This window comes from Synchiropus splendidus, chromosome 1 (genome assembly GCF_027744825.2).
Source record: "Synchiropus splendidus isolate RoL2022-P1 chromosome 1, RoL_Sspl_1.0, whole genome shotgun sequence".
NCBI lineage: Eukaryota > Metazoa > Chordata > Actinopteri > Syngnathiformes > Callionymidae > Synchiropus > Synchiropus splendidus.
This window is the reverse complement of record NC_071334.1, coordinates 12,991,904-13,008,424: the sequence shown is the minus strand read 5'-3', so window position 1 is coordinate 13,008,424 and position 16,521 is coordinate 12,991,904. Positions and strand designations below refer to the sequence as shown.

The window sequence follows — 16,521 nt, the reverse complement described above, 5'->3', positions numbered from 1 at the left end:
CACACTCACAGTCGCTGACTAAGATCAATTTCCTCCCTGGTGCCTGTCTGACATTAAAACACAAATGTGTGCAGCTCAGTTGCATCATGACAAAGGTCACCTTTAGACTTGAATGTTAAAAAGCTCTGGGGACTTTAAATCGAATTTGTTTGCTTTGTTGTTTTAAGGCAAATTTCAGAGCCAATTTTATTCCTCCACATTACATCAAGCCAAATGACGATTGTGGTTTGTTGCCATCTGTATGTCATGTAATGTGTAATCGAGTGTGTGATTGACTGCTAGTTATTCCTGTTAAGGAATGGACCACCTCACGACAAGAGGACTTGTAACACTGGAATCCTGTTGCGTCTCCATGGTAATGCTCTGAATAGCTGCCCATCACTGTGGATTCAGTAATGTACGCATAAATGCCACACGAGGGAATAAAGGCATACATCCGTCTAATTGGGATCCATCTGGGCGGGGCTTCATCCTGTCAGGGCTGAGCCAACAACAATACGTGTCAGGACAAAAGCATGCTGCCTCGCTTTGCTGTCTTTTATGTTGGAGCATTGAGGAGGATCATTGAAACTATTATAAGAGATTACAGGTGAAAGCTAAACTGTTCTCACGTGAAATATTTCCACTTTTTAATGATCAGCTGCTCCTCGTCTCTTCTGGCTCTGCAGTGTCTGTATAATCAGATTTTTATTAATCTCCTGAGGCCACAGTCCACGCAGCTACAATAACTACTAATAGCAGTTCCACCAGTGGACACAGAGACCTTCGCTCTGCATCTGTTGACTCGGTTTAGCCTGCTCAGTGTAAACTTAAAACACAGGTTGAAACAGTACGTTGAAGATTTCCTTCAACGTCCATGACTTTATAGTTATTTTATCACTTTTAATGTAGTAATTCAGCTGGGCTGAAGAAGAATAAAATGTAGTTACAGATATTAACAGACAGCTTCATGGCTGCTGTTTACATTGCTTCCTCCTACCACTTCTGTGTCGCTTCCCTCTGTATATTATTAACAGATCAGCAGAGACTGGTCGCCCTGCTGATCTGGACCTCCATATATAGACCTGGAAAACTCCTCCCGAGACCAGCTCAGAAACCACTCGAAAATAATTTGTTGGTTAGTATTATTGCACTGTGAGGTTTAACTACATCATTTAATATTTCTAACATAGAATACTCATTATAGTTTTGTATACATTTTTTTTCACATTGTTTTTTAAAATCTAACAGCTGACATTAGAAGAGCAACTTGACAGCTATTTTTGATTTTAGATATTTGACAATTGATAATTCAATATTTCGTTTCAAAACAAAATAATAAGTGTGGTCCAAACAACATTCATAAACAAACGTCACTGTCAGATTTCTCTGAAATTTAAACTTTATTCTAAATATTATAAGTAATAAATACACATTCATTAAAATAGTAAAAAGTAAAATAATAAAAAAACGACAAAAAAGATAAATAATCAAAATAAAATAAAAACTGTTAATAGAAATTAAAAAATGTTTGAAAGGCAAAATGAATGGGTGTTACAAAATAAATATGTGTTTTAAACGGCTGCCGGTTGTCTTCGGAAGACAAGAGATTAAAATGGTAAATGGCTCTTACTCATTTAACGCTTTCCATGCTTATGCAGCAACCAATGCGCTTTACAATAAGTCACTCATTCACCCGTACATTCACACACCAAGGTCGTAGGACGCAGCGCTCCACCTGAACCGTCAGGAGCAAACCAGGGTTAAGTGTCTTGCTCAGGGGCACAACGACACCTCGGGAGCAGGGATGGAACCGGCCACCTCTCAGTCACAGGCCGACCACCCTACAGTCTGAACCATAAAGAGAAAAGGTTCACCACTTGAAAAAAACACCTTTTTCTTTCCTATGTGAGCTTGACTTTATTTCATTAAAAAAAGACATTTTCTCCATGAGCCACTGTGAACACGAGGGAGCTTCAAATGAAAGTAAAGTAAAGAAGTGAAAGCTGAAACATCCATCTTGTTGAAATGATTTCCTGGATCCTAATGATGAAGCAGCCAGCCTTAAAAACAGTTCATTAATTGTTATTCCCACCTAATGGAGCGTAATAAATTGTTGAAAGCTGAAACTGTTCTTTTAAATAACTGATAATTTCATTCAACTGGATCCACACAGCGGAAGTCCACAGCCAGCCGCAGACATGATACCTGTGGATCAGGCGTTTCCGTGCCGCCCCTTGCATCACACCGTCTGTCAAGAGCGTTCGCTGAGCCGTGTGGCATTTTAGGGTCCTTAAAGGACAGTTGTAGCCTGCTGTAATGAATACACCATAAGCTTCGGCGAGGTTTCCCGCTGCCACGAGAGCCGGGGCTGTCACATTAGTCATCTGCTGCAGGGCCTCTCTTCAGGAAGGCGGGGGGCTGTTTGTTGGGAGCAGTTGGGTACAGGTGTGTGTTTAAAGAGAAGTCCTGCACATGGGTCATCGCCACGCTGAGGTCACTTCAGTCAATCCGCGGGTTTGACCTCTCATTTACGACTTGGTTGGAAGCGGGAAGCACATGATGATGAGATGGTGCCGGGAAGAGGGGGTGTGAGGCGCGGGCTGTCCTGGTCTGTAGGGGGTTGAGTGACACAAAGAGAAGCCACTCCCAGAGGAGCCTTCTCCATCAGCCCACCCTGCCTTTATTGCAGGCCTGATTAAAACCTCCGTCAGCTAGTAATGTAGCTGTAATATATGATCTGCCACGAGCACTCGCTGCTGCCCGTGTTCCTCAATTTAGTTGGACACATGAGGTCTGTCACATGACTTCCTCATTAGCATCATAATAATCTCCTGCAGAAACATATTTTAGTCCTTCACTCGCCCTTTTTTTTCCCTCCCTGACTCCAGACCAGGCGCTTTCTTTTTAAAACCTGCTCTCCCAGCGGGGCATTCAGAGGAAGAGGGTTTTCGTGTTACTGTGCCAATAAATATCTGCAGCGCTGATGTCTCGCTGTAAAGGTCGAGATGTTTGAAGAGAGCGTGTCGATATTACGCTAACGTGTCTTCACTTATTAATGTAGTCTGAAATGGAACTATTAAAGGTAGAGTTTTACAACTGTCTCGCCTTTTTTGCTGTCAGTTGTTCCAGAGAAACAGAGTCAAGATAAACAGAAAGAAATCAGGATATGTGTAGGAAGTGGAAGGAGAGGTAGGGGACGGAAGACTATGGAATATTCGGCCATAATTTGGACTTAACGGTACTAATAAATACGTGAAAATAAACTGAAATGACATGGGAGATGTTTATTTAAATTCACTTTTCAATTATATTTCCGCATTTATTTCTTTTTTCCCCACGTTGTGCAGTTCTACTTTTATTGCCACTTTCTTAATACATTCTTTCAGCCTTTATTGTCCATATTGCACAAGTGTGGAGAACAAAATAACTTTGAGAGTAAACATAAAAGATGTGACACTATGGCCTTGTGACATTTGAGGGTCAGCGTCAGCAAGAGGAGTTGATTTTGGGTTCACAGTTCAGTCTTAAGAGTTTATCAGTCCACCAACACTGTGAACTGAACAGCTGTATCAGTGACAAAAGAGGGACACATTCCGCTCCATTCCCACTGAACTGGAATGACAATAAGTCATCCTTGAATCCTGTAGTTTTGCCTTGTTTGGCTGCATCTCTGTCTACTGTCACAGGAAACACACAGAGTTCAAACTACTGATATATATTTACTATTGTTTAAGTGTGTACACGTGGCATGAACAGCAATGTCATTTGAGAGTAAATGAAGATATACTTCAACTTACATACAGCAAAATCACTGAAGTTGCACCACATTAGCATAGCAAACAATAGTTGAGAAGTCACTAAAAATGGACAAAATAAACAATAGAACACACTGGGAGGTACTGCGCATAGGGGATCAAATTGTCAGCTCCGGGGCTCCTTGCGCTGTTGAAGCCTGTTGTGTTTCATGTTTACTGCCTCCTGTCCAATGTGAACGTGCGCTCCATGCACCCCATAATATCAAGAAGCATGTTAAAAGAGCCTGTAGATTAATACTTACAAAATTGAATCACAATACACCGCTGTGGGAACACTAAGCTTGACAGGCTGAAGTCGCGCACGCAGCCGTGTAAACCATCTGCTTTGATGAATTATTGCAGCGCTCAGCTGCATTTGTGTTCCGGGAAACTGGGGCCTGATGAATTTTGTTTCTCCATTCATCTGCGAGCAGCTTTCACAGTCTCATTTCACAGTCAGCTGGCGTCCACAGCTCTTTCCCTCCGCTCACCGATATGTGCACGACAGCCCAATCTGAGATGCAGCTATTGATTTCCAGCCACATGGAGCAGCGGCGGCTGCTTCCCTTGCATTACAAAGGCACTGAGCAGGCCTCCTCAACACTTATTGATCATTAACATCGTCATCTTTAAAAAGAATTCTATGGTCTCGACTGGTCACTGCGGAAGTGCAGCATGTTGGGCATTAAACAGAAGTGATGTGCGAACAGTGAGTCGGAATGTTATCAAATAATCAGCATGGCGTTCCCATAATTGAGCCAGGTGTGTGCCGACCCAGGAACATCTGCTCATTCACATTCATGCACACAGTCGCCGTGATGGGAGAGCAATTGTCTGCCTCAGTGGAGGCCCGCTCCCGTCACCGGTTGCTAACGGCTACCGCGTCCAGGGGAGCGGAGAAACATGTCGATAATGACAATGTCAGCCCCAGCCAACCTGCTCTTAAGAGAACTGCTGCACACGCTATGTCGCACACGGCAGACCATATTCTGAAAAGCAATTTTCACCATCACCTGTTATTACAGCTGTCAGAAATGACTTTCTTTAAAAAGAGCGAAAAAAATGATACATTTTCATGAAAAGCATTTAATATTCCAAGTTGTGCATCATTTTGATGAATATAAAACGGAATATCCCAGCTTGTTTGTGACAATTTTAGATGGTATCAAACCCTTTTTTAATAAAGTGTATGCAGGCACCTCCTAACATGTTGGGGGGTTCATTTCCTACCTCCATCCATCAGTGGCCTCCTCTCTTTTCAACATGAATGTGCTGCTCTTTTCTCAGATTCTTTCTTGTTTAATCACACTGTAATTCCTGTGAAAGTGGCGGCAAGTTTTATCATCCTATGGCTCCCACTGACCTATTTCATCCATCTTGCATAATGGTGGGTTGTTCAGTGTGATAAAAGACTGACCAGATCTCAGTGTCGCTGTTGAATATGATGTAATTTCATGCAACATTAGCATGGCCTGTCCTCCATCCGTTAAGCTTGCACACAATGGTGTGGAACTTTTCTAAGTTAAGTGAAGATGCCGATGTTGAGGGCCTTGTTTGAGATACTGGCTCATGATGAAGAGTGTTACTCTGCTTGGTTAGAGCTCGGGTTATGGATTTGAAATCGACTACGGTAACTAAAATGTCACAACTCCAGCTGACATTCATTGCATAAGTGTTGCTGAAAACATCTTTCTTTTATAAAGTTGAAATAATGACACATTAATTAGGTCTCTTGAATACTGTTCTTAAAATTTCCCATTATTGTAGAAATTCCAATGAAACTGTTGGATGACCTACTGTAGGAAAAAATAACACCTCAAACTGTGTTCTTCATCTGCTGCGTGTCTGGACCATTTCTCCTCGCTTTCCCCATCGGTGTAATGCAGTGGACGAAGGTGTATTTTCTCTATCAAATCTGCATTAAAATCATAAAGAAACAATGTTGAGGAAGGAAGAGCTAATACTGTAGGAGGCGACGGTTCTCTGCTGCTGGCAGCGGAGCAGTAAATTGAGACGACTGCAGCGGCGGGTCAAGCGATTCGCTCCACACAATAGAGGATGAACAATACCAGTCGTGCTGCCCGACAATGAACAGAGACACCGACAGTCTTGTTGCCCTAATGAGCCGTGACCATGTGGATCAGCTCTGACCAAATGGGCTGAAGCTGTTTAACATGGAGTCTTAGGGAACTGGTTGCTTCACTGCTGACTCATCCTTTTTCGTCAGTTATTCAGAAAAGTGATTTATGCTGATGAAGCGCGACAAATATCTCCTAGCTTGTAGTTGGGCAAGATGTTTGGTCACATCAAGGACATTGTTTGATCCATGTATTAGACATTAAAAAAGCTATAACAGAGTGATTTGTGTTTGAATGATTTTCACATGAAAATTTAAAAAACAGACACTTTTTTTTCAAAAATTGTCTTTTTTCTGCCTTTAAATTCATTTGAATAAGAATAAATTATTTTCCGAAGCCATGAGTTGGATTACTAGTGTGGTGTCACTAGACCTTTGAAATGAATCCCCATTACGACTATAGCTCAAATATGACTGGATAACAGACGGCGTATCATAAGAAACAGTGGCAACAGTGGAAACAGGAGTGTGTCTCCTATTGTCTTCCAGGATCTTAAGTTTGGGAAAGTTTCACTCCGTGGTACAAGGTTGCACAAAACACCCTTTGTTAATATACATGGGAGATGATCTAATCTGTAGTCTACACAAGACAAACTTGGACTTTGGAGGCTTCAGGACAAGTGCTTCCTTCCTGTTTCCGTCTCATTCATCTGTGCTCCTCCGGTTCGCCTGTAATTACAGTATAATTAGATTTCTCTTTTATAACTTTCATTCCAGCTGACTGGGCCATTTAATAAAAAGTTACTTGCTGCCTCCTGAGCTCGGTCCTGCCTGAATATTTTAGCTAGTCGGTGAGTGACAGTCAACACAGTGCAAACATCGGTGTGTTTGGAAATGTTATTAAGTGTGACTTAAAGGCTTCTTCAGTCGTGGTCTGAAATAAATGTCTTGTTTCTATCTGACAAGAGTTATAGTCGTGATTACCTCAGCTTGGAACGAAGTGTCGCACTTCCAGAAACACACTTGTTGAACTGCTCATTTAAAATATGATATGCAATGTTTTATCTTTTGTTTCTAGATCCGAAGATCCTCCATTTAGAGAATAAAAGGTAGTACCCCCCTTTTGAATCAAGAGAAAGTGAAGTGCTGCTCGAGGGCACTCAGATGTGGTACCAGGGTTTCTTGCCAGGATTTTTTGAAACTGTGGTGGAAGCCCCATCCCAACCAGAAAAAAAAACAAATCAGAGTCAGAGTCAGAATCAGCTTTATTGTCAAGGTCAGTGAGGATCGCTCCAGCTAGGAAAGTGCTTTGGTACAAGGTGCAATAATGAACAAAACAAAATAATACTAATAATAAATAAATAAACAAAAAAATAAACATAAATGAATGAAAATGAACAATAATAACATAAGTAACTAATAAATAAATAAACCACAAACAAGGGCTGTTCACAAATTCATCAGTCTGAAATGGATCGCAGCCAAGCAAAAGAGAAACACTGAAGCGGGGGGGAATTAAAAACGCTAGTTATAGTAGTTATAGTAGTAGACTTCTCTGCAATCTGTAGCCGTCCTCACAGGTCCGAGTTCACTTCCGTGAGCAACAGGCTTCAGTCATTTTGATGTGTCTTTCATGATTTTTCTGCGAAATATGTCCACCTCCATGATGTGTTATGTGTTATCTGTTTGGTCAGATATTTCCACTTTGTTTAAAAACATTTTATCACATGAGAGTTGAGCTTTCAAAATTTTTCTGAAAGTGTGGCGGAAACCCTGTGGTACGCAATCCTCATGTTTCCAGTGTACCACCATGAGACAGCAAAGTATTTGTGCCAAATATTAGATATCCTATTCTGGAAATAATGGTCACATATAGCCTCATATTTGTCGATAATTGTGTCCTATTATAAATACATTTAGACAGGCAAGACAGACTAGGGTGATTTGGGGAGATGCTCTGCTACTCAAGGTTCTCCATGCTTCCGTCTTTCTCATAGGGATTATTACATTGTCCGCATCCCTCATGAGTTTTGTCGCTCTCTAGTTACAGCACTCTTCAAACAAGCCTGCGTGAAATCTGAGCCAAATTAGATTGGATTTGATGCTGGATTCTGAACAAATGAGTTTGCATACTGAGACGTTGATACGGATCCTCTTCCTGTATCAGAATGTCTGTATTATAAAAACACATGGTGAGAAATACGACACTGAAAGATTGCATTAATGAAACCATTTGAAACGTGGACGTAACGTGTTGATGCAGAGCGAATAATATTGCTGGTCGCTCAGCGCAGCTCATTTGACATCCAGTTATTTGAAACACAAGTACGCTGAACACAACTGCACTTTAAATATGTGAACCATTGGAGGGGCTTTTCTGGAGTTGCGGTCCTGACGGACGTTTCAGAATGCGTTTGTATTCAAGCTCTTATCTGTTTGCCTTTTTCTCTGGACACTTATCTACCTGAGCAGCCGAAGGGGATCAGACACTTCAATCTTCAAGGCCTTCTGTGGTGCTGAGAGTGAGACATCGAAAGTCAATTGGGTGATACTGAAGAAGAGACAAAACCAGTGGTGACTGGCCAATATGGGGCACTGGGGCTCAGCCTCGCACCTCATTCCACCTGGATAAAGCCATATGCATTTATCATCAATAATCATAGTTTTGAGCATGTGAGTGATTATAGAGAGAAATCATTATATTTTGGCTATAAACATCATCCTGTTCATCACCTCCTGCTTGTGGGGCTCTGGGAAGAGTGCCCCCGCAGCACTGCAGCTCAGCCAACCACAGACATGGAATGGTCACATGGCACCAGACATTCATCCAGTCAGCACCCTGCACTCTGCTTTGCAGAAAAGTGTGCGATATCCCCCAAAATACGCTCTTCTTTTGCATCCAAGAATTACTAATAATGATTTTTGACTCTGTCTTTGATTGTGTACTGATCAACAGAGCGTTGCTTTGCTGTAGTTTGGGTTAAATTATATGCAGCCAATATAATAATAATAATAAGGGAGACAACTTGAGGAGTGAATTCAACCGAAAGGGATTTTTTGCTCATGTTTTCTCCACCGTGCTCATTTAGTTTTTTCTCCAGATCAAACTTTGTGTGTGTGTGTGTGTTGAGTGAGTTCAGACTGTGGTCACGCAAATAAAAGGATGTGACCCACTTCCATGGTTTCCAGACGCTTCACCCCTGAGTGCACCGGCAGCAGCCCTGTAGGATTCACCTGGGTAATTGCTCTTTAAGATGCTTGGCTAGAACTTTCTGCAAGCAGGAAAGTTTGACTTTGACTTTTCTTAACTGAGACTTCGACTGGCCGAACACTTATTATACTCTGCGTCATAGTTTGGTCTATGTTTTTGGGATGTATGCGATGAATGTGGAACGATTATTTTCATGCACCCATTGAGTTCTGTCTACTGAAGGCTGGGTCAGGCTTCACCACTGCTCCGGCTCTTGGAGGTCAAACAGAGAGATGAAATCCTTCTTGTGTATCCTGGGCCCGCCCCAGGGCCTCCTCCTGATGGCCTCACCACAGAGGTGTACGTGAGGCTGACTAGATTCCAGCACGCTCTCCGCTGCTTTAGCGTCATCCAGAAGAGCATTTCAGCCTGCTTCACATTCTTTCACTCACTACCTCACCCTCCAGACCACAGGCAGGAACGGTGCTTCTCAATGATTTTCTCTTGCGCCCCACAGGAAGAAGTAAATGTTTTGAGCCCCCAACTCTGTAAATAGTATCGTTTGTCTGTAAAATTATTATCAGTACACCTCTTCATAACATTGTTAACATGAAAGAAAAGAAAAAAGAAACTACTATAGATCAACTTACAAGAATAACTCTATTAATGTTGTTTTTGTCTGTAACAGAAAAGACTGAATGTACATCAATTTGCCTGAAATAAAAAATCATCATGCGTGGATGTGCAATTATACTTTATTCTAGTACGGCAAAGAAGTATGTTCCCAGAGGTCATGCGCGTCCCCCTTGCCTCGCTCCGCCCCCTCCCCCACAAGGGGTCCCCGCCCCACTATTTGAGAAGGACTGGGCTACGGTAACATCTTGGATTGAATGGTTGAGTCTTTTAGCTCAGCTCTTTTCATCCCAGGACACACCCACTCTTGAACTCTTGAACAAGTGCTTATAATGCAGCAGAAACTCAGTTACTAACCTGCAGTGGTGATTTTGGCCTCAGATGAGTTTCTGACACTTGAAAATGTATAAACCTCAGACTAAAAGACTGACTTCATACTGTAGTTCGCTCTCAGCTGACAAGCAACTCACAACCCACCTCCACCACAGATGCACTGTAATAAATAACGTGTGTCTCAGCCGTGATACACACAGTATCACGGCTGTATAGAACAGAAGAAAGAAAAAGTCCAAATCCATTTACAAGCAAACGTCGTGACACTCTTCTTTGTTCAGCATTCATCATGTATAGGACGATTTACAGTCTGACTGGTCCCCAAAATCACCTCGCACCCCATCTGCTCTCATCACATAGTCACATGGCAGATAGTGATTAACCCGACACATGTGCTCCTTCTCAGTCTCTCCACTTGTCAGCGCCACACACACCCTCCACATACATTAACACGTCTTGCGGAGTGTTGCGCGTCCCTCTCTCCTCCCAGTGTAGTTTGGATGGCAGAGCCACTTCTCTCACACCTCACTGGCCTGGACCGACAGAGCCACAGTGCTCTCCCAGTTCTCCCTGGCTGACATTCAAATGAACGTGCATCCTAATGCTCCCTGGCCTCGGTGAGGAACGGATGGCTAGATTTAATTGTGGCTGCAGGGCCGAATGGGAATAGGTTGTTGAGGGAAGGGACGGGGAAGAGGGCTGCTTCTGTTTGGATTCTAAAGCTGCTTCTGCCTGTTATTAGATCATTTGAAACTATTTCCTTTTACGACTCGCATTGTCGTTACGCTCTAACACAATGACAATCACGGTGTAATGGCCTCCTTTGCTCCCCTGACAGCAATGCCATCAGATCAGGTCCCTCACTGAGGTGCCTTTACATGGAACTAGCCCCACTTAAACGGGCCGTCAATTTGTTTCTGTTGGGGATGGGTCTAATTTTTCTACAAAATTAGCCATTTGTTATAAAGAAAATAACAGCATTAATTCCACAACCCTCTCTGTTGGAAATATTTTGTGTGTTTTGAGTGTGTAGACTGGAGTCACAGGATTCCTGTACTGTAATATAATAAGATGTGTTGGAGCTGCTGTGGGTCTATAGAGGTTTTTTTTTCTACGGGGGGTACGGGGGAAGCTCTCTCATCATTTATTTATACGATCTACTGAAGGGGTTAGAGGAGGATGGGGGGGGGTGCTGCTGTCTACGTCCCGTCGGGGGATCTCTGGAGGTCAAGAGCTGTTTTTCTCACCCACCAGCACGATTCTTTGTTGAAGCAAAACCATTGAATCAACATGGTATATTCCACTGAATCACTGCGCTGCCGCCGTGTTAACATGTTCCACTTGTGTTGTTAGCAAAGCAACTGACGCCACCTGTGACCAGACAGAGCAGGGGTTGTGTTGCATGTTCCAAATTTGCTGGAATGTCAGTGTTAAATTTAGTTAATGAGAATTTCAGTTAGTTCTGCAATCGTGCCCGTTTGAAAGAAATCAGTTAGATCACAGTATCATCTCTGGTCACTTCTGTCAGTGAGATTAGTTCATAATACATGAATGTTATATGTACTATATGGCCATATAGTTCATGTGATTTGAGTGTGTATTGTTGAGCAAATAAATGTGTTGTGTGTGGCCACAGAAGAATCAAGTGTTGGACCTAGAAGTGCCTCTTGATATTCTGTGGTTGGTGTTGTGTGCAGTAGTAGTAGTAGTAGTAGTAATAAGAAAATAAGGAATCACCCAAGAAGCCATGTGATGGTTAAACAACAATAACTTGTACCACAAGTGCAATGTATCAGATCATTGAAATAAACATTAATTCAAATTATTATTATTATTATTGTTGTTGTTGTTATTATTATTATTATTGATGTATCTATTGCAAGTTTATTATACATCACAATAAAGTGCTTACAGCAAAGAGACTCCATCCCCTCATCTTCTTTGCCATAAGAATGTACATTTTATTGACCAAGTACAGCCGTTTGGTTGAAACACACTAACATTGTGTGATCTTTTGGAATATTTAGCTCCATCTTAAATCTGAATTAAAGAGAAAAGTAAAATAAATCAATAATAAATAAAAACCCCGGCCTGCTCTAGGTACATGGAAGAGTGTGGGATTGTGTTTTTTATAGAGCGGTTTAAACACAGTGTGAGCTGAGGAATACATCACCCTGGAGCGAAGGCACTATTACTGTTTCCCTGTGAGACCCTCTATCATCATCACTTTGACCGGCGAACACATTCCCATGTGCACAGCTGTTGACTCACACACACCTTGAAACAAATGCCAGGGTGCGTCAGAATGGCAGGGGACCTTTAACTGTGGTCTGGCGACGCGGGTGAAAGCCAGATTCTATATTTCAATAAAGAGAAGCTTAGAGTTTCTAAGTGTTCCGCATGAATAAAAAGGAACTATTCTCTGGGTGTGTTGCAGATGGATGAGGGTGGCTACACTGGATATTTTCCGCTGTCTTCCATCCTGATGAGGGATAATTAGAACCACACTGTGCGTCAGGTGGATTTGCATAAACCATGAAAACAATATTTCACTGGACGTGAATTCAGAGCCACTGCAGAAGACTTTGATTCAGTCAGACCGCGGTGCAGAAGATGAAGTGATCACATCTGGGCGTCTGAGCAGATGAACGTGGCTGTTTTCTGCCGCATCAAACAACACAGAACAAAAGGGGACGTGGCGCTCACACACACTCGCGCAGTCACACACACTGAAGAGCTCAGCCGTAGCCAGGGTTCGAGTGGACAAAGAAATATGGCTCAGGGTCATTTCTTGATCCCAACTGACCAGCTTCACTCACACCCACTTTGATGGTTCTCTTCCAAACACCAGGAACAAAAGCAAGTGCATAAGATCTGACAGAAACATAAACCGAGCTCAGTTACAATGATTTTTCTCTTCCTTCCTTCACTTCTCGACCACAGGCTGTTTCATTCACTTGTTCAAGGCACCTTCCTGTTCATTCTCTGCAGCAAAGCTGCTGAGCTTCAATTCAATTTTCACCTCCTCATCAGCAGCGTAGTCACCCGTGTGCTTGTGTGTGTGTGTCTGCATCAGAGCAGTTATTGATAGGCCGCCGCCTCGGGCCTTTATTTCTTACTGCTGTGTTCAGTAGACGCCTATATCCAGGTCGTCTGGCAGACATTCTTGGCAGCGTTCGCAGACTATTTCACTGTTGGCTGTGTAGACACTTTGAGAGTCCCAGAGATGCCATTAAAGAAAACACATGGCTGCTTAATGCTTCGGGTGTAATGGAGGGTGATCCCAAAGTGTGAGTAAAGAATATCACAAAGCTTTGTGGAGACAGATCAGCAAGACCTCTATGTGCAGGAGGTTTTACACCAGAGGCTGACCAGGTTAATTCTGAGTGGACAGTATCAGGAGGGGATTTATATTGAGGAGTAAGTGATACCCAGCTGTTAAAAGAAGGCTACTGCGAAGAATGTCTTCCTCTATTGATATATTTATCCACTCACCCTCCACACCACCTCACCTACACCGCAATCTTCAGTTTAGTTTTTGTGACCGACTTATTAGCTGCCAGCTTCTCATTGCGCATCTGACGGAAACAGATAACTCGTGCTGATCCAATGGTTTGAAGGATTTAGCTGGACTTGAAGGGAGGCAGAACAAAGTGATCCAATTGTGTTTGTGTGTTCCTGTCAGAGAACAGTGGAACCTCACTCTGATGGTGGATGCAGCATCATTTTAAAGAGCTGGTCAAAACCATCGACCGAACCTGTCATATTACTTCTATTAAATCCATCACCAAACAGTGTGTGAGAAAAAGAGCAGACAGCAAAGTGCTCAATTCTTTTCTAGCTAAATACTCAGCTTTACAGTTCAATAAAAGCAAAATTTCAAATCTGTATGTTTTGGACAGTGGGAGTAAACCAGAGGAAAATCATGAGCAAATTTTTGCTTTAATGTATAGTTTGAATTTGCTCATCGCTAATTATCATAAAAAAATTTAGTGCTTTTAAGATATGTGTATAATATATATTATATATGTATAATATATATAATATATATAGATGTATAATTCCAGCCTGGCATCCAACTAGATAAACTGGTGTATAAATATAATTCCTGAAGTGTCAGTATTCTTGACTGTAATTTTCCTGGCCCCTCCCTCTATTACTAGCACTTTGGATGGAATTTGGATGGACAGGTCATGTGGCAAGTGAGGGAACAACCAAGTGAGGGAAGAATGTTGGTGGAGGTAGCAGGTAAAGGAAGAAGAGGAAGACAACAGTGAGGGTCCCGATGTGGTAAATATGGACACGAGGAGGATGATCAAGATTGGTTTGTGTTTGAGGCATAAGTGTGAAAACACGTGCAAAATAAAACTAACATTGACTCATATTCCAGACTGACAGCACATTTCTTCTCCCCTGGGCTGATATGAACGCATGACTGAAACTGAAAAACATCATCATTTTCATGATAAATTTGTCACGATTTCCTCAGAATTTCACAAGAAAGGACCAGGTAACATCCACAGTTGGGTTTTTATTATGCTATGTACAGTTACAATTCCATCCTTTGGGTCACACATTTCATCTTTTCATATGTAAATATGAACCTGGCACATATGTATGCAGTCGTGGAATCATCTCCTCACATCTGCCTGGTTTTCATTGTTCTCTTCTGTAGGGAGGATATTCTATCTTTGACCTGAAACACAAAAGGGATTGCCAGTGATATGATGTGTGCTTGGAAAGACAAATGCCTCAGATACATGTTTTCAATTGACAGTAAGCAGTATGGATGTGTAACAAGTGTCTTCTTCTGTCCTCAGTTACAGATGAAGACACGGTCAAGAGATACTATGCCAAGTTTGAGGAGCGCTTTTTCCAGACCTGCGAGAAGGAGCTTTTGAAAATCAACACTTTTTATTCAGGTACAGTTCACACACACACGCACACGAACCCCCCCCCTGAAACCTCCACACACCCCGCAAGAGCTGTAACAGAGATTGCCTGGCATTTCTTTAATAAATGGAAAGGCCTGTCGTGTCGTGTTGGGATGCAGAGGACAGGCTTGTGTGTATTTCAGGGAGTGTGGGTGTGTAACATGAGATGGAGGTCATAATATAGTCTGGTGGTGATAGGTTCCCTGCTGCTCTAAAGCTGCACAACAGGAGAAGTATTGGAACTTACAGACAGACCTTGCACCCTCTAGAGGCTGCTGATAACATGGCAGGCACTGCAGGTCAACTGAGGGTCAAGGTTCACCGACTGGCATCATAATGGCCTAGTAGGCAGATGGATGCAGCGATAAACAAGCAGCTTTACTGCACAAGATGAAGCAGTATAACTCATATATGTTCATCCTGTGATCTGCTACTTCATGATAGTGATATTGTGCGTCCATTCTGGGACAGTCTGTGGCTCAGGGGCCCTGTGTCGGCCCCTGCCTGGTTTTGTAAGCTAAGATGAAAATGTGCATGATGTCATGGTAAAAAAATACGTGCATCATTTTGCTGCCCTACTTTGTGATTTTCTCTATTCATTTCTACCTCTCATAATATTAGACAATTATTTGTCCCCTGGTAGTATTATCTCAAAGGGATTTTAGTAAAACTGTTGTGTCACTTTTGAGTTTCTGTAATATGGCTTTTGTAAAAATCCCTCCAATAGTTTTTCCTCTGTCATTTTATTTCCATATTAGTATGATGCTGCTCCTTAACATACGTTGCCTTCAAGGTGCTTGATCATGAAGCATGGAGCATGAAATTTATTTTTTGGTGTTGTGAACTGCTCTCAACGAGAGTCTAAATTTTTGGTAAGTGTAAATGAATAGATGATTTAAATGCCATTTGAACCAGAATGTGGATGACAAAGAGCAGATTTTTTAACACCCAAGTAAGGAGCAGCTCAGATGGAAGGATATATAAGAAGTGAGGAAGATGAGGACTGATAGGAAAATCACTTAGAAATGGACAGGAAATATGTTGTTTGTCTGCGTCCCTACTCCTGAGCGAGGTAATCTTTCCTCCCTGAGCAGCAGCAGATCAGACTAACAGTCTCTGGATTTCCTGGAAGAGACATGAGGCGAGAGCATTCTGTACGGCAGGATTCTTTTACATTCAGACTTCCTGTATCAGCTGTCAACAGATATAAGATTGCTGCTTCGTCTGGGCTGGTTCACTGGTAGCTCGACCCCAGATCACCCCATGCCTCCTCCCATTTTCCCTATTTACATTGAATTTACAAATAAACCAAATTCCACATTGGTGTCAAACTCAGGCTTGCAGTCCAATATTTAGGCCATAAGTTTGACTTACTTTGAGACAAAAATCTAACGTAATAATAATTACTTTAGACAGTCACAATATTATGATTACATGACCAACAACTGGAATAAAGGTCCTTTAGATGGTTAGAAGTGGTCAGTAACTCCTACAGTTAAAAGGACAATGAAGGCAGCAAAGCAAGACTTAGCTCTGTGTCTTGTTGAATCTCTCTGTCGTGAAGTGGTGTCAGGATGG

At 42.2% G+C, this 16,521-nt stretch overlaps 1 protein-coding gene across 1 annotated transcript in view; it reads left to right on the top strand.

The window, feature by feature from the left end:
* The window catches only part of xpr1a (xenotropic and polytropic retrovirus receptor 1a), a 53,612-nt gene that overhangs the window by 24,054 nt on the left and 13,037 nt on the right, over positions 1 to 16,521 (top strand). Inside the window, exon 3 of the mRNA XM_053859638.1 lies at positions 14,830 to 14,931. Coding sequence (XP_053715613.1) covers positions 14,830 to 14,931 — 102 coding nt within the window. The remainder of the gene's footprint in view (positions 1 to 14,829; positions 14,932 to 16,521) is intronic.